This window comes from Camarhynchus parvulus, chromosome 3 (assembly GCF_901933205.1).
Source record: "Camarhynchus parvulus chromosome 3, STF_HiC, whole genome shotgun sequence".
NCBI lineage: Eukaryota > Metazoa > Chordata > Aves > Passeriformes > Thraupidae > Camarhynchus > Camarhynchus parvulus.
In genome coordinates, this window is record NC_044573.1 from 3,988,791 (window position 1) to 4,010,552 (window position 21,762).

The 21,762-nt window shown below is 39.9% G+C and overlaps 1 protein-coding gene across 1 annotated transcript; it reads left to right on the plus strand.

The window, feature by feature from the left end:
• The first annotated feature begins 2,825 nt into the window (after nucleotides 1-2,825).
• PNPT1 (polyribonucleotide nucleotidyltransferase 1) lies at nucleotides 2,826-17,885 on the plus strand. Its single transcript, XM_030946258.1, has 29 exons — nucleotides 2,826-3,025; nucleotides 4,365-4,425; nucleotides 4,733-4,807; nucleotides 5,270-5,375; nucleotides 5,733-5,782; nucleotides 6,246-6,309; nucleotides 6,396-6,443; nucleotides 7,148-7,261; nucleotides 7,457-7,643; nucleotides 7,824-7,875; nucleotides 8,593-8,650; nucleotides 8,799-8,895; nucleotides 8,991-9,093; nucleotides 9,888-9,958; nucleotides 10,563-10,599; nucleotides 11,352-11,418; nucleotides 11,524-11,613; nucleotides 11,908-11,961; nucleotides 12,065-12,171; nucleotides 13,134-13,205; nucleotides 13,302-13,365; nucleotides 13,913-13,996; nucleotides 14,474-14,557; nucleotides 15,224-15,330; nucleotides 15,417-15,472; nucleotides 16,069-16,147; nucleotides 16,520-16,567; nucleotides 16,927-17,085; nucleotides 17,738-17,885. The coding sequence occupies exons 1-28, from the start codon at nucleotides 2,835-2,837 to the stop codon at nucleotides 17,080-17,082; spliced, it is 2,382 nt and encodes a 793-aa protein (XP_030802118.1). The 5' UTR covers nucleotides 2,826-2,834; the 3' UTR covers nucleotides 17,083-17,085; nucleotides 17,738-17,885.
• The last annotated feature ends 3,877 nt before the right edge of the window (nucleotides 17,886-21,762 follow it).

Consider the following 21,762-nt stretch of genomic DNA (forward strand, 5'->3'; position numbering starts at 1 on the left):
ATCCTGCTAAAACAAGTTTATCACTCCAAACAATTGCTCAGGTGCAGCATCCCAGGGCTCCCAGGACTATTTAATGATGCCATAATTGCTCTTCAGTTTGCAATAAAGCCAGAAGGGGATGCCCAACCTGGGCAAGGTGGAATGGCTGGAACACTACTGGGAATCTTTCCTGGAACAACTGCAGGTACAATTTCTTATCAGCAATGATTGAAAAAAAGGGGGAAACAAATCACTGTCAGGCTGTTTGTTTGTTGGGTTTGGTTTTAATTTAAGTTCTATGTTGAGCTGCTTTTATAGAGCTAGGTCTGTACAATGGGCTCCTCTTTAAAATAAAATTTTAATAAATCAAATAATAAGTGTGTAGAGCTGCAAGCCCTTACAAACTATGCAAAGGGCTCAATTTAATCTTGTTTGACAGAAAAACTTGAGCCTAAGGAAAAACAGAGCCATAAGAAGCTATCCAGTGGAGGAGGACGTGGAAAATGGTCGCAGCCTCTTCCTAGGGAGTTGGTTGCATGTTCACCATTCCTTAAAATAGCCACACATCATTTTTTTTACAAGTGTCTGACACTTTATAAGTGTCTGTGTCTCACTTGAAGTGAGAGATTTACTGAGCTGCAGGATGGGGATGGATAGAATTGGATGATCAGCTGCAGATGGACGCTGACCAAAATAAATAAATGGCAAAATAAATAAGTGGCTTGAGGCTAAGTGGATGATAACTAATTCCGTCAAGGAGCTTGGAAAATTTTAATGCAGGAGAGCTCTCTGCTGCACCAGCACACCCAGTGAGCTGGAGAGGAGGGGGAACAGACCAAGGGGCCAAAAGGAGCTGCTTCAGCTGCTCCTAAATAAAACCCCTACTTTTATTAACAACCAGTAGCATAAAACCATGGAATAATGTCACAGGGAGATATTAAATATGCTTATTTCAGTGTGGCAGAGGCTGCTAGAAAAGGCTCAAAAACTATTGCTGCTCTCCTGAAAGCTTTAATAATGATCTGGTTTTGTGGCTTGTTTTGGGGGTTCTGTTTGAATTTTCAATAGTGGAATTAAAAAAAAAAAAACCGAACCTGAGAAAATTTAATGCAGAGGGAAAATAAGTGTAAATCTTTCTTAATAAATGAACCGTAGTTTTGCTTTCTTTCATGATGTTAAGCATCAATTTTGATTTTGTTTGCTGCCTAAAATTTTGAATGAAATCCAAGCTCTGGTATCCTTTTCCTATGACAGTGGTTCTATGGCCATAGCCTGTTAGTCCATGACAGCAATGAAATATTCATTTATCATCTTGGTGAGTGTGAGACTAGCAATTGCAATAATTACATAAAAAACATTCCAAACAATTGTCTGTTTGTCATTCTCTTTGAATGTGAATTCAAGAGAATATGGGGAACATTTCTGCTTTGCCACTTAATACATTCTTGTACCAAACAAAACTGTACCAGTAAATTGTAAATCTGGATAAAGTTAACAGCCCTTTTGCCAGGCCAAATCCCAAGTTTCTGATCATTTTACTTCTATCTTTTGTGCCTTGCCAAAAAGATAAGGAACATGTTGGCACAAAAGAAAAATTATTGCTTGGACTGTTCTCCCAGTCTTGAATCTGTTTCCTATAAAAGCAGCTTGGACAGAAAACCTGAATTAAGTAAACAAGCAACATCAAAACAGCTTTAGAAATAAAACAGTAGTAAATTATTAAGATTTTTAATAATTACTTGCCAAATTTAAATTGTTAAGTGCAGATGGCAGATGAGTTCAAGGTGGTGTGTGATAGATACGTGTAGGATTAAATGAATATAAATTATCTCACTGTTGGTGTGATCAGATCTCCACAATCCCATTATTGTTCTCTCACCTCAGCGACATAACTAACACTAATTGCTAATCTATTTTGCATTACATTGAGGAATAATTAATAAACTAACAAAACCACTGTGCCCTGAGTGTGACATTCTGATGCACTCTGAGCTTGTAAGAGCACATGAAGTTTGTGATAAGTGATATCTATATTCTATTCTTGCACATTGCAGATTATTTTGGTGTTCCTGGCTTAAAAGTGTGTTTTGCTTGGGTTTTGGTGATTTTTTTTTTTTTTTTGGTGGAGGGCTGTTTTGGTTTTGGGGTTTTTTTGGTGGGGTTCTTTTGAGGTTTTTTGTTTGTTTCTCTTTTTAGGTTTTTTGTTGTTTTGGGGGGGTTGTTGTTGTTTTGGTTTTTTGGGGGTTTTTAGGTTTTTGTGGTGGTGGTTGGGGTTTTTTGGTATTTTTTTTCCTTGTTTCTTGGGTTTTGTTATTTGAGGTTTGGTTGGTTGGTTTTGGGTTTGTGTTTGTTTTTGTTTTTTGGGGGTTTTTGGTGGGTGTATTATAGAATAAGGTCTGCAGAGTAAATTAATCCCCAAGGCAGGTCTTTTTCCCCTCACAATTCCAGCCGGCCGTGGGGCTGCCCCTCAGGCCGGGTGGGCCCCTCAGGCGCTGACGTTACCAACCCTCCGGGCGCTCCCGGACTCCTGAGGCGGCAGCCCGCTGCCGGTGTCCTCTTCCTCGCTCCGATCCCCGGTTCGAGCGGCTTCTCCTCAGGTTCCAGCTCGAGGTGGCTCTAAAGCCGCCTCAGGCGCCACCTCGGAGCTTTTTCTGCCGCTTTTCACCTCAGGATTCGGGAGTGGCGAAGCGGCCGCACTCGCGCGCTCTGCGCTGCCTGACCCTCGCCAGCCGCTGTAGCGCCCGTACGGAACCGAAAGCGGCGCGGCGGCGCCTCGGCCAATCCGCTCCGCCCTCACTGCGCGGCGCCGCTGCCCCCAGCCAATCGCGCGGCCGCCCTTTCCTGCCGGGGGCGCTATGGCGGCCGCCACGAGCTGCGGCCGCGCCGCGCTGGGCGCGCTGGCCCGGGATGGCGGCGGGGCCGCGGCGCGGTGGCGGCGGCTCCTGCCCCCGGGCCGCCCTGCCCTGCCCTGGCTATGTGCCCGCGGCGCCGCGGCGGGGCCCGGTCCCGGGCCTGGTCGGGCCGTGACGGTGGAGGTGGGCGGCAGGTGAGGGATGTGCGGGGCGGCAGGGCAGAGCGCCGGCCCGGCTGGAGAGTAACGCAGACGTGAGGGGAGACTGGTGCAAAATGCGGGATGTGCCGAGCTTATCTGAGGTTATAACTGAGGTTATCCTCAGGCGGGACGTTCTTTGCTGTTGGGTCTTGGTGTCCTGGCAAGCAAGAAGGGAGCCCGGAGCGGTGGGATCAGCCCTGTCACGGCTGAGTCAGGGGCTGAGGAGCCCTAAGGATGTAATAAATGAAGATGTTGATGGATATCTATGTGTACATTGCCAACATAGCAAAATATTCCAGGCCACCAAGTTGGTCAGAGGGCTGGAGACCTCTCCGGTGAGGAAAGGCTGAGAGAATTGGGGTTGTTCAGCCTGGAGAAGAAAAGCTTTGGGGTGATCGAATTGTGGCCTTCGAGGAGCTGCCTGGAAAGGTGCAGAGCCTTTGTGAGGGTGTGCAGTGACAGGACAGGGAGGAATGGGTTAAAATTGTAAGACAGTAAGTTAGGATGAGATATGAATATTCCCTGTGAGGTCTTGGCACAGAGAAGCTGTGGCTGCCCCATCCCTGGATGTGTTTACAGCCGGGTTGGATGGGACTTGGAGCAACCTGAGATAGTGGAGGGGTGGAACTCAATGATCTTCCCACCCAACCCATCCTGTTACTCTATAGCCAAACTGTGTTCATTATAACAATTAAATTCACACCTACAGGTCATAAGGATCTTGCCCAGGTGTTCCCCTGAGCATGTGAGCAATTTACCTGGGATAACTTCTATAAAAATTACTGACTAGGGATAATAGAGGGGCTGTGCTTGGGAAGGGAGCAGCTCTGGATTTCTGTGTATAAATAGCAGCATGGAAAGTCAGGAGGGTGTGCTGGCCTTGTGCACTAGCACCCAGCACAAGCCTGGAATAAATAATCCATATTTTTATATGTTGCTCTCAAGTGTGTCCTCATTGCCTTGTTGCTCTCCATTCTCTGCCACAAAGGAGGGAATATTCTGCAGCTGTGCTGGGAAGTGTTCAATTAGCTCCCCTCAGCCTTGAGGGTGTTTTACCCCAGCTGGAACAGGTGATAATTCACCTTTCTAACTCCAAGGGATAGCTACAAGGCTTTGCTTCAAAGTAAAGGAAGCAGGACACTTGGAATTTGAGTGGATTTGGTCACTTTTGCTCAAAGAGTTTCAATTTTGATATCTAAGGAGGATTTTTGTATCTCTTGTGAAGCACAGCCTTTATTCTCTGCAGTTGAGGCTACAGATAAATGCAGAAATTGCTGGGAAATGTGCATGAATTCACTAGAAACTCGTGTAACAGGTTCTTTCTTTCCTTTAGAAAGATGGAGCTGTCTTCTGGAAAACTTGCCAAGTTTGCAGATGGATCTGCTGTTGTTCAGGTAAAAACAAAACATAGCCAAAATTTGTGCAGCTTCAAAATTATGTCTTAAAAGGCATTGTTTGGGCATCAGAGCCTGTGGGATATAGAGCCTCAAGTGGCAATTTCATCCCTAATGAAGGGACAGCTGTATTTTATAGGAAAAATTATGTTTGAAAAGCAAAACCAGGGCATGAACTGTGGATTTATGTAGTGGCTTTCTGCAGAGTATAATTCTTAATAATTACTGGTTTGTGAATAAGTTTAGAACATTGGGAATGATTTTCTTTTCAGAGAACTTCAGTTTTTACCTATTTTTCTTAACCCAGCTAGGTGACACAGCAGTAATGGTCACAGCAGTCAGCAAAACCAAGCCCTCTCCATCTCAGTTTATGCCATTAGTGGTGAGTACTAATGATTAGTTAAGTAAGTACTAAGAATTAGTTTTGTGCTAATCAGTGATGAACTTTGCAGTCCTAGTCCTTAAACAGTGGAGTTCAGGATGCTGGGGGGAGTGGGGAATGCAAACAGTAGATGGCATAGCCTGGACTTCAGAATTGTAGTTGATGATAAAATAAAATTATAAAAAGGATAATGATAAAAAGGATCCCTGTTGAGCCCTGGATGTTGCCTGTTTAGTCTCTTCCAAGCCCTTGTGGACTTTGCCACACCATCCAAGCTCAGATGTTGGGGTTTGCTTGTGTGGAAAACTGGGATGTGAGGCTCAAAGGGCTGGGATTGTTAAGAGTGGGAAGTTGATAATTGGGGTTGGAACTGGATGGTCCCAAGGGTCCCTTGTGAGGGTTTCTGTGGCTCTGCAGTAAATAATCAATTGTCATTAATCATGCCTGAATTTTCTTTGGAAGGTTGACTACCGGCAGAAAGCTGCTGCAGCAGGAAGAATTCCTACAAATTACCTAAGAAGAGAGCTTGGTTCTACTGATAAAGAAATTCTTACAAGTAGAGTAATAGGTAGGCTGAACCATTTTATTTACAATGTACTTTAAAAATGTAGTAGTTTTCTTGTGAGTGTTTGAAAATACCATTTATAATGCTATTATAAATACCATTTATAATAGCCATTTATAATGCTGTCAGAAAACAAACATGTGAATTGTTAATCAATATGATTGAAATCTTAAGGTTATATATGTCATGCTAAATACATTTCTGGGTTCTCTACTTTTTCTTTCTTTTTTTTTTTTTTTTTGTTTAAAAGCCCCATTTTGTCAGTTTCTTGTGGGGTCATTGCAGGACAAGCTGAATATTAATTACTAAAACCCAAATTCTTATGAACTTCTTATGAAAAGTTTGTTATTTCCTTTGCAGATCGCTCAATCAGACCACTCTTCCCAGCAGGCTACTTTTATGATACACAGGTAGGTCATGCTACCTTCCAAATGGAAAACTTGGATATGGCCAAGGAAAATTTCATTATCCAGGCCCTGTTTTAAGGAAAATTATTTTTGTTAACATCAAGGAAGGGTTTGCACTTCACAAATAATGTAATGTTGCTTTCTAGTCTGTCATCTCCTTGTCTTAAATTATTTATTATTACATCCTATTTTCCAAATTTTGTTGTCAAGGGGCAGGAACAAAATTAAAATCTCCTCTGTACAACAGAGGAAAGATGCTAATAGTAAATATTTTGTATATGATGTGATGCAATATCCATTTATGGGGCTTTATTGTCAGCTTTCTATTTTAAATACCTGAAAAAATTTCCCTGTGAAACATAGGCTTGTGTAGATACCTGGGGTTTTTTAGTGTCCTTAGCTTTGTATTGACAACTAATAAAAATGTATAGGTCAAAATTATTCATTGTCTTTTATCTTATGCCAGATCCTTTGTAATCTTTTAGCAGTAGATGGTGTCAATGATCCTGATATTCTGGCAATTAATGGAGGTAAGAAGGCTGTGAGAAATTGGTGCTTCTGTGGGATTTAATGAGATCAGGTTTTTTTCTAATCCAGATTTTTGTCTTCCTTTCAGCTTCTGCAGCACTTGCCTTGTCTGATATCCCCTGGAATGGTCCTATTGGTAAGTAAATATTTTTATATTATATGTGATTTTAATGGAATGGAAGATTTAGACCACAGGTGGCAGTTTGCTTTTTTAAGTAGAAGCTGAATTGCAACATGAAATTTCAAGCATTGTAAATAATTTTACCATGGATAGGATTATTGCACTTCAAGGAATTCTTTTTTTCTGGACTAAAAGCACTTTTGAGAGGAAATACAATATAGAAGTAGTGTACTATAAAGACCAATAAATTAGTTTTCTCTTAAGAGAAACATATTAGTGAAAAGCATTGTTTGGAAAATAGCTGGTTCAGAATACTTTTCCTCAAGGGACTCAAAAAGAGATTTATTTCATTGTGAGTATTTTCTGGGAAGAGAAAAGATCTGCCCAAGAACAGATATTGAACAAGTGTCTTCCTTTCAGCTGCCTTTTTTTTTCCCTAGAAAACATGTGCTGAAATGACAAAAAACTCCCAGTGCACTCACAGCACTATGTGTAATACTGGCATTATTTGCCCTACCCATTAATAATACTAAAATAAAAACAGAATAGGTAATTTTGTCTTCTAGATTTGTTCTTAATATCCAGTCAACGTGCTGATATTTTTAAATTAGTCTGTAGCTTTAATTATTGTTATTAGCTGTGTAACTTTCACAGGAAAGTGATGCCTTAAAGAACTTAATTATTATAATAATGAATGACTTTCTGGAGTGTCTTTGCAGGTGCAGTGAGGGTTGGGCTGGTGGATGGAGAGACTGTTATCAATCCAACTAGGAAAGAGATGGCCTCTAGTACTCTAAATCTAGTTGTTGCTGGAGCTGCACAAAATCAAGTTGGTAAGTTAATTGTTGTCTGTCGAGGGCTTGGAAATCTTTGCAGATGTTTTCTTATCTTTGAAATGTGGATTTTTATACAACAGTGATAGGTAACTTTTGGTTAAGTAGATTCCCTCATATTAATGCAGTTTAATGTTAGATTGCTGTTGAACTAGAAAGCAGGAATTCACTGAATTTTTATCTTGCCATTGCCAGTTATGTTGGAAGCAACTGCTGAGAACATCTTGCAGCAAGATTTCTGCCATGCCATCAAAGTGGGGCTGAAGCAGACCCAGCACATCATCCAGGGCATTCAGCAGCTGGTGAAGGAGAGGGGTGTGGCCAAGAGAACTGTCCAGAAATTATTTACTGCTCCTGAAGAGATCGTGGAACTTGCAAAGAAGTAAGTTCAGAACAAATAATGCAGATGGAGGAATGTTTGTGAGTCTGGTCCTTTCACCAGATTGGTATTGCACTAAATAATTTTCAAACATTTAGTCCTCAAAAAAACAAAAAAAAAACCCTGATTATAGAAGTGTTTTTTAAGCTGTATTTTCAAAAATTCTTCCTTTTCTCCCTAAAGACTTGCTTCTAACAAGATCTATGCAGTGTTCACAGATTCAAGCCATGATAAAGTAAGTAATCAGTTGTGATATAATTATTTTTTGAATTAATATCATAATGAAACTAAGAGGATTGAGTTCTTTAAGCTTTAGCTTTTTAAGCTCTGTCCTTGGAGATGTTTTAAGGAAAGACTGCATGTGCCATGGTCTGGTTGACAAGGTGGTGATTACAGGTTGGACTTGATGATTTCAGGAGCTTTTTTCAACTTCAGTGCTACTGTAATTTAAGCTTGTCTCCTTCCCTGCATCTATTTGTAATAATAGTAATTAATTTTTCTCTAAGTTTTTAACCTGACCAGAATATTTGCTTGTATTATGTGGAGGTGGAAACTCCCTTTTCTGAAGGAGTCACATGGAAAGGAAGCGGGGAAATGGGCGCAGGTCACTCCTGAAAGGTTTGGTTTGTCACAAGAGCAGTGTTCTGCTTGGGAAAAATGATCAGTTACTGGGATAATCTCCCCAGGGAATAGCAGGATTGCCCAGTGTGGGACATTTTTATGATTCAGATGGGGAGGGCGCTGGGTCAGCTTGTCTAGACTGCTCTTGCCAAGAAAGGTTGGACCACACAACCCTTGAGGTCTCTTCCAACCTCATTATTGATTTTTGAATTTGTGTGGCAGTTCTGTTTCTTATTCCTTAAATTTTTGCAGATCTTTAAACCAAACAGCCCCAAACCTCTGTTGTTGTTCTGTCCTGTAGAGTTAACTGGTTGCAAATCCTCTGTTCTAGATTTCAAGAGATGAGGCAATCAACAAAATAAGGCTTGAAACAGAAGAACAGCTGAAAGGTATTATTTTTTGTTAATGTTTAGAGAAAGCTTCAATGGAGGTAGCACTGCTTGGAGTTAGAGTATCTTCTTTGTTGGAAGCTATTTTAGTAAAAATTCTATAAAATGAATTTCCTAACTTCAGATGCAATTTCTTTTCTGTACCCAGAAAAATTTCCGGAGGCTGAGCCTTACGAAATCATGGAATCTTTCAATGTGGTTTCAAAGGACATTTTTAGAAATCTTGTGCTAAATGAATATAGAAGGTGGGTGTGTCAAACTCCTACTCTTAATATTTCTGTCAGCTTTTAATCCAAGACTATGGTTGAACCGATCTCTTCATTTCTTTTTGTCACTTCAGGTGTGATGGGAGAGATTTGACTTCCCTCAGAGACATTAAATGTGAAGTGAACATGTTCAAAATGCTTCATGGATCAGCCTTGTTTCAAAGAGGTCAAACACAGGTAGTGTCACTTAAACATCAGAAGTGATCAATGAACTATCAAAAGCTGAGAGATTAAATGCCAGGTTTCCTTTTTCTTCACATTTAAATAGCAATAAGCAGAAGTGGTGTGTGGGTTGGGAAGTACATTGGTGTGTAGGGCACTGCTAAATTGGGCACCTCATGAGAAATCTTTTAAAAGCAGCTTCATATGCAACCCGAGCCAAATAGGGAAATTTTACCCAAAAAATTGCAATAATGAGAGGATTTTTTTCTCTTCTTTGCCAAAAGTGTCAGCTGTTGGGTGGATTGAATTAAAATCATACTTGAGATTTGGTCTTCAGTACTTTTATAGCTCCCTTTGCTTAGAAGACTGTCAGCAATAGATCTGAGTTCTTATTGCACTGATTTAGGGTGGCAGTTCAGAGAGTGATTTACTGCTCAGGATTGTCCCCTCTTATCCCACTAGAAATAACACCCACTGCAAGTCCATGTGGGAAACAGGCACAAACAACATTGTGCCTGCAGCTGGCCCTATCTCTTACATGTTTCTTAGGGAGCAAACTGCTCTTGGCTCCTACTTAAGCAGCATTAAATTAGTGTTTTTAAATGGGGCTGCTTGTAAGAATGTGTGGTCTTTACAGATTAGGAGTAAGTTGGTGTGATGGAGAGAAAAAGGTTCTGTAAGTGGTAGCTGATGGCATCTCATGTGCTGCTGGACTTGTTCTTTTTGATTCTTCATAAACAGTGACATTTGTGAAGGCTGGAAGGGTTTAAGAGGGGTTTATTTTTTATTTTAGCTCATTTTCATTTTAGGTTCTGTGTACAGTTACATTTGACTCTCTAGAATCCAGTGTAAAGTCAGATGTTATCTCCACAGCAGTGAGGTATGTATGTCTTGGTGCTCTGGCAGTAGTAACAAGTGGGTGAACATTTAAGCACATTTGCTAAAATCCCCTTGAACTTCCACATAGATACTTTTTTACTACTAAAAAATGTGTAAAATTAGACTTTGAAGTGGCCTGTTTTCCAGAGATCATGGCAGTGGGTTTGTGTTAGGGTGACATTCATTCCATAGCCCACATTTGAAACTGCAGAGTGTTACAGGTAACATCCAGTGTGGTTTATGTATTTAAATATTTGTGGAAAGTTTAACTTGGGATGTAGCAAGCTGGTCCTTGTGCTTTGAACACTTCATTGCTGATGTGAAATTGGTTCCCTTTAGAGCCACATTGCAGTGATGTCACCCCAGTGATTTCATCCCAGTGTGGGAGCTTTTTCATTTTAATGTCTCAGCTTTACTGTAGTTAAATCTTTGTTACCCTGGAAGAGTTTGTTCATATTCTCTAATTTTGGTAACTGTGGGTGATCAGCAATGTATTGATTTGTTGGTTTTGGCTGGGTCCATTTGTAATTGTTTTGAATTACCTGTTTTGTGTAACATGTGTTTGCTTGCTCCTGTTTTGACATGGTCTTGTTTTTAATTAATAGTGGAATTAAAGATAAAAACTTCATGCTGCATTATGAGGTGAGACTTCTCCTGTTACAAGTTTCAGCATGATTCACAGAAGGGCTTCATGTCTTGCTTTTAAAGGTGCAGTTGATCACTTCCAAGGTTATGAATTAGCTCTAGATTTGCTAAAATGTATTTATGCTAATTCATGCATGAATTTATGTGAGCAGAAGTGCTGGTTTCCTGAAAAGCAGTAGGTAATTTATAAATTGCTAGTTTATACAGGCTTTTAATGCCATAACATTAGGTGAGCTCCTTCAGAACAGGTTCTTACTGAAAGCAGGATTAACCTGTGCTATTATTTTTAGTAAACTCTATTAATATGTTCAGCTGACGTGGCACAGCAATAGTAAATAAATGCTTTTACATCTTAGATCTCTCTCAGCCTTTGGAGCCTGCCCAAAGTATTTCCTACAGGCAACAAGCAGATATTGTTCCATTATCTCTGACAGAAATAACATTTCTGCTAGGTTGTTTGACAAGTTCCTTTGGAGGAAGCTTCTTGTGTTCTCTCTTAGTAACCTTGCTACTGCTTTATTCTCTTTTGTCTTGTGGAAGTAAAACATTTACTAAACATTACCTAAACTGGTCCTGGTTTGCAAACCAAGTGACTGATAGAAGTCATGTGGTGGTTAGATTATTTTATCTTTAATGTATATTTACTGTGAGATGCACCAAAACTTCAAAGATGTTTTTTTCTAAGTGTATGTTTTAAAATGGAAAAGAAAAGCAGGTTAATTTTGTGTGTACACATTTTTTCTTCATAGTTTCCACCTTATGCAACCAATGAGATTGGCAAAGTTACTGTGATGAACAGAAGAGAGCTTGGACATGGTAAGTCCAGACTAGAGAAATGCCATGCTGAAAGTTCCAATATTTTATCTGACTTTTATTTATGGATCACTAAGTGGTTATTTTGGTTTGTTTTTTTTTAAACAGGGGCACTGGCAGAACGAGCTTTGAAACCAGTTATACCCCAGGATTTCCCATTCACAATCAGAGTTACTTCTGAAGTCTTAGAATCCAATGGTATTAGGATTTTCTTGTTTCTAACCTAGTGCTGGAGACTACATTTGGTTCTTAAAAAGCTTTGTTCTGACAAACTTGATTTATAGGCATGCTAAATAATAGATTCCAGTTTAAATGTTCTTAAACGATCACCTGAAATATTTTAAAATAAAAAGCACGTTCATGAAGAATGGAGCTTTCAAAATGGTATTTGGGGGCATTTTTATGCTACAGGATGAGGAAAATAACTGTAGCTTGTATTGAGACCCATTTTTCAGTGTTTAATCCCTGTTTTTTCCTGTATTCCAACTCCAGGCTCCTCCTCAATGGCTTCTGCATGTGGTGGAAGTTTAGCATTAATGGATGCAGGTACAAAATAAGGCACTTACAAGGATAAACCACATGTGATAATGTGCTACAGGATCTGGACACGACCAAAGGTTTCAAAAATGGTTTTTTTTGCCACTCCTAGGAGTTCCAGTGTCAAATGCAGTGGCAGGTGTAGCCATAGGCCTCGTTACCAAGTGCAGTCAGGGCAAGGGGGATATCGAGGATTATCGCCTGCTGACAGACATCCTGGTGAGTGCTCCTCACATCCTCCTCCTAAAAGTGATGCTGCTCATTGCTGAAAAATACCTCTTGTGGCTTCTTCTGGAACCTTCCACCCAGTCCATTCAGTCACATCACTCCTTGTCACGGACATCTTTTATGAAAAATCCTTTTGGCAGGATTTTTCTCCTGAGAAGCTGAGAGGCCTCAGAAATGAAATGTAAACAATGGTTTTCTGCTGCTGTGGAATGCAACAGGTTCACCTTTGATTGGCCTCATGTAGTTGTTTCTAATTAATGGCCAATCAAAGGTCCAGCTGGATCAGGACTCTGGTCAGTCACAAGATTTTATTACCATTCTTTTCTATTCCTTTCAAGCCTTCTGATGAAATCCTTTCTTCTATTCTTTTAGTATAGTTTTAGTATATAGTTTTCTTTTAATATAATATCTATCATAAAATAATAAATCAGCCTTCTGAAACATGGAGTCAAGATTCTCATCTCTTCCCTCGTCCTGGGACCCCTGCTAACACTACCACAACTCCTGGGAAAAATTTGTTTCATCTTTTGTTTCATCTCCCAGATTTCCCCCTCATTTTGAAAATTTGTATGAAATGTCCAGTCATGTTTCTTATTTTTCATGTTTTTAGTTATTTAAGCATTCATCAGCTTTCTCTTTCCAATTAATTTTGTCTTTGCTCATGAGAGAAAAAGATGAATAATTTACTGAAGGACATTACATATTGGATGGAGAATGAACACTTGGAAGAGGGGCTGGGGAGGGAAATGTGCAGCCACTGACAGCACAAGAGCAGCTGTGGATCAGAAATTTGTCCACAAAAACTCTTGATTTCCAAGGAGAGAAAGGAGCAGTGTTAATCCTGAACAGCAAAATAAAGCTGAAGAAAACTTGGAAGCCTCAAAAGTAATTCCTTTTTTTGGTATAGTGGGATGAAATGAGTCCAATTTGGTTTTGTCTGTCTGTGCTGGCAGGGAATTGAAGATTACTATGGAGATATGGATTTCAAGATGGCAGGCACCAGTAAAGGGATAACAGCACTGCAGGTATTGTGAGATGGAATTTTCCTCAAGTGAAACTCTGAGAGAGTATTAAAAGAGATTTCCTGACACGTTGATGGCACTTAATTCTTCTCATGTCAGGTTGATCTGAAGCTGCCAGGAATACCAATAAAAATTGTGGTGGAAGCTATTCAGCAAGCTACAGGTAGGTCTGTTCTTGCATTTACACCCATTTCATTATATTAACTTATAAATGGAATTAAGTTGTATGAAACTAAACAATTAACTATTCATTTTTTGTTCTCATTGTGAAAAAAACAAGCTCCTGTCTTTATGAAATGGGTTTGGCTTAATCAGTAAGCTCCAAACCAACTTGAAAGTAATTTCAGCCATTGCATGATTTGGACTAACACACGTTGCATGACTTTGTTTAAATTCAACAGGATCATGTTATAAAAATAACAGAAACTTCCTCTCATTTCACCTAAATTCAGATATATTTACCAGTGAAACTTGCTGCCATCTGTATTCTGACATGTGCAGCTAAAATATTCTTGAAGCACATGAGAAAGTGAAGCTACGTGGTTTAGTAAGGATTTAATGAGTTGGAAAACTTTCAGCCTGACATTCTCCAGCTAGGCAGGAGACAGGTTTTGACAAGGAAGGTTTTTCTACTGTATAACAAAAACTTCATATATTTATTTGAATCATATACAAAATTATTGATTTTTTTTTACTATTATTTCCTCTAGCTGCAAAGAGGGAGATTCTACAAATTATGAACCAAACACTGGCAAAACCCAGGCCTAACAGAAAAGAAAGTGGACCAGTTGTAGGTAATGTTATTGTGTGAATTCATAGCTTTCATAATTACCTTTTTAACAATAAACTGCTTAAAATACCTTTTTTTTAATGATTGATTGTTATATATTTTTGCCCTTTTCCTGTGGGGATAATTTGTGGAGGGGTTTTGGTTAGTTTTGGTTATTTGGGGGGGATTGTTATTGCCATGTGGGGCAGCACTCCTATTTCAGTGTACACCAGAAAACAATTTAAGTGAAGTTATGTGAAGCTCTCACAAAATCAGAATTGATGTAGATGAGAGTATCATTGTGGCTTAAGTGAATTTACAGTCATCAGAGTTTATTCTGTGTCTTCATTTATCTCAGTTCTTACCTGTAATTACATCCCTGTTCAGCAGATACCACAGGTAGCTGTAAGAGATTAAAAGCTCCAGGAATGTGCCCTTTTGTGTGATAGCTTTCAAGATGATTATATTTAGCACTTCAAAGGATTTCTAAATGTTCTTTCAGAAACCATCCACGTTCCATTATCAAAAAGATTAAGATTCGTTGGTCCTGGGGCTTACAATTTGAAAAAACTTCAAGCACAGACTGGTGAGACATTTTTGATTCCTGTGATGATTTATCCTCACGTGTTTCCTTTGTTTCAGACTTGCATGTTGAGCTGTTTCAATGCTCAGTGCAAGCTGAAAATGAAAAAATTCTGATATCTGTAGAGTACAGGGAGATGCTCTGCTTTGGACCTGAAACCCTTAATTGCTGTGGTGAACTTGATTAATGCTTCTCAGGGGATTGGGGTGGAGAAAAGGAGGAAAAATCCTATTTCCCTTAGGTTGTAAGCCTGTCTGGTCTGGCCATAGAACTCTGGAAGGGCAAAGAACTTTACCATTCTGGCTCCAAAACACTTTCATTTCTCTTAGCTATTAATACAAGTATTATTAAAAATCTCTGGAGAATTGATTCCTAACCCTCAACATTTATTCAGGATTTTTTTTTGCAGCCTTTAAAGGATTATAAAAATAATTTTGGGTTCTCTTATGGCCCACAAGTTTATTGAGGTATTTGCAAGGAGGTGCTGGCCACATGCAATTCAATGCCTAAATTGAACAAGATTAAATAATGATAGAAGTTAAGAATTAAATAATGTTAGAAGTCTGAGGTCTAAATGAGTGTGCAAAACCATTCTGCTCTGAGCAAGTCTTCTCTGAGTGTGATCTCTGCAGTGTGCCCCTGAGTGCTGTCCCCAATCCCCTTTTTCAGGTGTGACTGTCAGCCAGCTGGATGAGGAGACATACTCTGTGTTTGCCCCCACGCCAGGGGCAATGCACGAGGCCAGGGAATTCATTGGGGAGATCTGCAAGGATGATGTAAGCTCACACTTCTGCCTTCAGCTCCCAAGTTTGCTCTTTGTGCCTTCCTGTCTTACTGGTTTCCTTTTTTTTTTCTTCTACAGCAAGAAGTTAATTTGGAATTTGGGGCAATTTATACAGCCACAATTACTGAAATAAGGTATAAAAAGTGCTTGGGAGTTGAAATTAACTTATTTACACAGCTATATTATATATATTATATAAATTATATTTTATATATTATATAGATTATATATTAGGTGTGTATACATACCTAATTATAACGTAAACTAATCATTGTTCTTTTAAGAGTGCCAAATTTATGCTGGGAATATTGGCACCTGCATAATTTCTGATACTTTTTCTGGTGAAAATATTTTGTTTCCTGATAAAGCTGGGGTTTTTTGCTGTTTCTTTCCTTTTTAGAATGTCTATAAATTATAAAAGTTAAGAGGCCTTTTTCGTCTTTGAATCTGAAAGTGATGGTATTAATTTGCTTTCCACTTTTCATCACGGTATTTGACATGTAAAAATTACATTTTGGGTGGTAGCTATTACTGAAATAAGAAATTCTCATCCATTTTCAGTTAAAGAAAAATGAGTGGACATGTTATGGTGGATAAAAGATATTTAAAAAGGGATGAGTAAAATTTTGTTTATGAGAAGTTTATAAGTCCTTGCTTTGGGGACAATAGGAGAGTGAAATGTGGACTTTTCTTGAAGCCCTTTGACATAACTGTGCTGTTCCTGCTGCAGAGATTCTGGAGTGATGGTAAAACTGTACCCAAACATGACCCCAGTGTTACTTCATAATTCACAGCTGGATCAAAGAAAGGTAAGCCATCCTTAAACAGGTATAAAATGGGCAATTAGATTTATTTTACCCAGTTGGCATGGCTGTAACACACTTACTGTTGTTCCACAGTCCGTTTCCAGGTTCAAAGCTGTTAATTAGCAGCACTTTTTTGTTCTAATTCTTCCTGCCCTGTACTTAAAGCTGCAAAGAATCAACTGTGTGACTGCTGCAGTTGTTTTTACACCAAGTTCTTTGGCTCTGCAATACCCTTTTCCATTAATATTCAGAAACCTGTTGTTCCTAAGGTAGTGCTGAGCCACTGGGCTGAAGTGTGGCATGAAGAACCCCTGAATGAAGGGATTTTTATAACAAACTCGAATAATTTTATTTCTGTAAAACACTGTGTTCTAGATTAAACACCCTAGTGCCCTGGGATTAGAAGTTGGACAAGAAATTCAGGTAATTATTTTTTTAACATTAAAATGCTAATAAAATGCTGTTTGTATTTTAAAATTTGATTTTTTTTCTAATTATTTTAGTGTTTATGAAGACAATATTTTTCCATATTGGATTCCAATTCTGTGCTAGTTAAAGGCCTGATCATTCAAGTTATATTTATTTAATGTTATCTTCTTGCTATCTAGGCACCACAGTATTTGACAGCAATATAGGCTAAAGGATGCCTATTTATTGCATTTCTAGCATCAAACTGATAAAAATGTAATAAAAATTTAAACCCTACCCCCCATCTTGGAAGGAAAATGCTATTTCCAGCTCTTGAAGTTGCTCAGTGTGAGATTGCTTTGTTCCCTTACCAGGTTAAATACTTTGGCCGTGATCCCACTGATGGCAGAATGAGGCTTTCCCGTAAAATCCTGCAGTCCCCAGCCAGCAGCAGCCTGAAAACCCTGACAGATAAAAACAGCATTGTCCTGGGAGGGGCTGTTCCCCAGACATCCACCTCATCCCAGTGACAGGTAAGGCCAGCAAGGCAGCTCAGCTGACTCAGGGCTGCACTGACTGCTCTGCTGCAGAATTCTGCCAGTCTGGGTTTGTAGTGAGTTGTAGCTGTAGGAAATTTGATATTATAAAATTGGTTCAAATGCCTTGACAGTCTCAGGCAGTCTAGACAGCCCCCTCTGTCCAAACCAAACTTACTTGTTCATCACCATCATCCTTTTTCTCTGCCTTTTAAAGAAAAAAACCCAAGGAGGGTATTGGAAAAGAACATAAAATAAGCTGCTTTCTGAAGTTAACGGTGGAGAAGATTTCAGTCAATTAAGGAAATGGCCCAAGCTCTTCCTTAGAAGTAGTTTTCCAGCATGTATTTGACTGTCAGAAGGCTCATGCCTCAACTTTCCCCAGAATTTGTGTGGGTTTTCTTGTTCTTAGAAAGCTGCTGGAACAGGAAAGTGTCTGATGTAAAAATCAGGAGCAGTTACACAGCAAGACTGGCAAATGCACAGGGCACCAGTGAGAACTCAAGGCAATCTGTGGCAGCCTTCTAGGAATGATTAACAGCACAAAAAGAAGGGGAAATTCACTGAAGAAATCTTGGTTTTAAGGAACATTTTTGAATCTCATACCTTGATATAATGAGTTGGTTACAAAGTGTTTTCTCTCTTTCAGGAAAAAAGGTGTGATAGCTGATGAAAATACAAGTGACCTTTGCTAGAACCTTCTCAAGAATCTGCAGGTGGATGGTAGTGAATCATATTTATAAAATAGACACTGTTTATGCTTAAAGGTGATGTAGAACTTCAAAGCCTTCAAATTGATTAAAAACTTGAAAATAAAACCAGGAACAAGCAATGCCCTCATCTTGTGTAGCAAGGTTGAGATGGGAATACAAGAACATGGAATTCTGTGGACTGAGAAGATATTTCAGTGCTAAAGGTTATTCTCTTTTGAGTTATCCACTCAAAATAAAACTGTGAATATGAGAAGTAAAAGCTGAACAACTCTTTTGTGGGAGAAAGAATTATCCTGTATGCTTGGTCAAGAGTCACACTTGGCCAAAGTTTTACTGGCTTTTCAGTGTACAAGAATGTTGAGCAAGACATAAAGACTTAGAAGTATCACCTTTAACATGATGGATGCTGCTTTAGATTAATACATCACTCTCAAAATGTTCAGACCTGCTACAATATCTGAGCAGAACTTGGCTGAAATATCACCCCTTATCACCTGGGTTCATTAGCACTGACTTAAAATACATAATTAAAACATTAAAATTAAAATACTTTCTTGGAATGAACAATTGATGTGATAAATCTTTCCTTAAAACACTCTCATTAGGAGTGTCTTAATCCTTCTATTAATTATGTTGCATCAGTGAGCTCACTGATCTCTTGTAGACTTCAAAACATTTCCCAGGGGCTCATGAGAATGACTCGTTTTTCTACTGTGAGGTACAGACTTTGAAAATCAAACAGGGTCCTTCTGATGTTCAACAATTTGTATGCAGGACTAATAAGAAAATCAACTTCCCACCTGGTGGCAGGTGGGCTCTGAACCACCTGAAAGGAAAAACAAAGCACTGGGGAGAGGAGAAGTGGGAATGTACAGTAAAAACTACTCCTTTTTTTATTCTAAGTTAAAGTATTAAAGAAGAACAAGATGACTGGTATGCTGCTCTGTAGTTGTCTCTGTCTTTCATCGTGCAAGATTGAAAAATTGAAAAAAGTTTGGGAAGATTGAAGAAAGATTTCCTTGGCAATCTTTTCCTCCTTTTTGAGGGCTGCGTCTTAGTATTTCTTAGTAAGAATTCAGATGTCACTTCTTACTGTGACAGTTGACTGATACATGATTGTTACATATGAATAGTGTTAATAAAATGATGTAGGTCAATGTTAAAGTCCCTGAACAGAAACTCACATGTTGCCATTTCTGCTAACTCTTCCTAGAAATGGACCTCCCCACTCTAAGTGGTTTTCCAAGGTTTATCTCCCTTTATTGTACCCTAATTGCTGAGGCTGTGTTGTGGAGCTGCTGTCAGTAAAGCAGCTACTGCAGTGCTGGGGCATTGTCTGTTTGGTGGATGATGATAAAGGAGCAGAATGACTTTAATGTTGCTGTGGCAGAACCTGTACAGTCAGCCTGGCTTGGTGCATCTGGAACCAGCTTCAGGCCCTGTGGGAAGGGGCGGGGAAGAGCACATTGGGAAGTGGCTGGGAGGAGCAGAAAGCAGCTCTCTTACCTGAGGAGAGAGAGCAGCTCTATGGGAGCCAAGAGTTGACAAAGTGCTGCTGCTCTGACCCTTCGTGGAGGGAAAGACATCCCAGGCTGGAGGAACTCGATTCAGGTGGGATCAGCCATGATCAGAAACCAGGTGGGTGCAGAGTGCTCCAGAGAACAAGCTCAGTCCTTTTGCAGCAGGTGGTTTGTCATGTTTGACATAGGGATTTATTTCTTCTTTCTTACTGCTCAGCATAATTAGCTTCTGTAATGACCTGTCTTAAATGGAGCCATTGAAAGGAATTGCCTTGGAGAGTGGAGCTGGGCAGGTGCAGCATTGCAGCAGCTCAGCAGGGCCAGAAATGCCTTTATTTGACAAGTCTGAAGTTTTTGTGCAGGTGCAAAGAGTCAGGAGCTGGGGTATGTTTAAATGCCAGCAATAAATATTATAAGTGCTATCATAAAAGTATAAAAGCTGGCCTAATTGTACTTCTGGGATTACCTGCCAGAGGGAATGATACAGTCTCTTAATCTCACTCCAAGAAATTTTCAGTGATTTAGGAATGAGTTGCCTGTCTTGCTTGGGAAAACAAAAAAAAAAAAAAAAAAAAAAAGGAGCTCTGCTGCTCATGTAGTGACACTTGTGAGTTGCTCTGTCTGCTGTCTACCCTAATGAAATCCTTTGCTTTGGTGAAGAACAGAGAATTCTCAACACTGATAACTTGCTGATGGTAATGGGGAAGGATGAGCTGCTGGCAGGTGCAACACCACCGTGTGTTTCCTAAAGAGCAGACACTCTGCTGCTTTCGTGGTCTTAGCCTGGTTTAAATCCAGTATGTGACATTTGTTGGGGCAGGCATTGTGTGTCTTGTCCAGGCAAAGCCCCCAGAATTGACTCACAGGTTGTGGGTACCAATGGCAGGGTCATGCTGGGCTTTACAACCCTCTGGATGGTATTTTGGGCAAGGAGAAGCCCCACACCTGAGTGAGTACAATCCCACTGTGTTCTGGAGTGATATTTTTTCACAGAGGTCATTGGGTTCATGCCTGGAGAGATCATGGATTTATTTCACAGCTGAAGCATGAGAAATAGTTTTTCATGCCAATTCTAATTCACGTATCTCCTTTCTGTAGCTATTCACCATAAGAATTTGCTCCAAAACACTCTGCTGTGGTTTCTTGCTGTTTTATATATCCTGAGAAGTGCTGCATTTAATCATGAGTACAAGTCATGCTTTTATTTTTGTGCATTTGGTTTGAAGAGCACAAAAGCATGCACTGAAGTCATGCAAAGGGGAGAGAGAGTTCATGAGCAGCAGATGTCCCTAGGCAGAAATACTCTGTGGCCATTGGGGTTTGTGTTCCTTTTGCTGTGTTTTGATTTTATTGAGCATTCTCTAAGGTAGACATATGCTCAGTTTGTAATACATTGAGAGGAAAGGCCACTAAAACACAGCAGGGAAGGCTTGTTTGGAACCTGACTGTAAACTGGTTCATGTGACTCTCAGTCCAGGGTTTTGAAACCACTTAACATGGTCTTTTTATAGTTACTGACTATTATCCACAGTGATGCACATGTCCCAAGGTGTGCTCCTATACAGCTAAATAGAAATGCATAGGATAATTCTCAGAGGTGTATCTTGTATTTTCTTGGTGACTGAATCTTAGAGGCCTGCTACAATGAATATCAGAGCAAAAGCTGAGACTTGAATGTTACTTAGATGTTAAAGTTTTCTAAATCTGCCCAGAGAATGTTTGGATGAGTTGCACATAGTTACTTTGAGTGGCAGAGTTTGTTGGAAACACTTTCTTTCCCTTCCTCTGGAACCACATTTGAACTTGAGAGCAGAGAAATGCCAGTCGTGTGAATAGGAGCCCTACCGGTGTGACTGCTTTCACCGTGAGGCAAGAGCCAGGAAAGTCTGGCTTTGTCTGGGAATGAGGCACACCCTGGCCTCAGGAGAACTTGTCCTCCTTCCTTTCCCTTCAGAGCCTCAAAAATTGGGTTTGGAGACACAGTCAGGCTTCTTGTCCCCAGTTTCCCGCTGTTACACACAGCTTTACTCCCTGAACGCTTTTGGGTCCTTCTTCCCTATTCCTACACAAGCATGGAGATGTAATTATTTTTTATTTGTAGTACAGAGGAAACGTGTAGATGGTATTTAGCGTTGAAAACTCAAGATACACAGACTCCATGATGCTTGGCAAGTGCTCTGTCTTAAATTGTATGCCGTGTGTGAGGGCTAATTAAGCACGTTTCTCTCTTTTTTTAAGCTTCCACCTTCAGTTTAGCTTTCGAGCCTTGTGTGGAGATGTACAAAGCAGGCACAGACGGCGTGTTACAGTATGGCTGCTGCTGTAAGGACATGCTGCTCACTAACCTTTCCGCCGTTTTGAGATGCAGGGGACACCTTTTCTTTTAAAAAACTGAAACTGTTTCAGTTGCGTGTGCTGTTTCAATTTACCCTGGCCGGGGT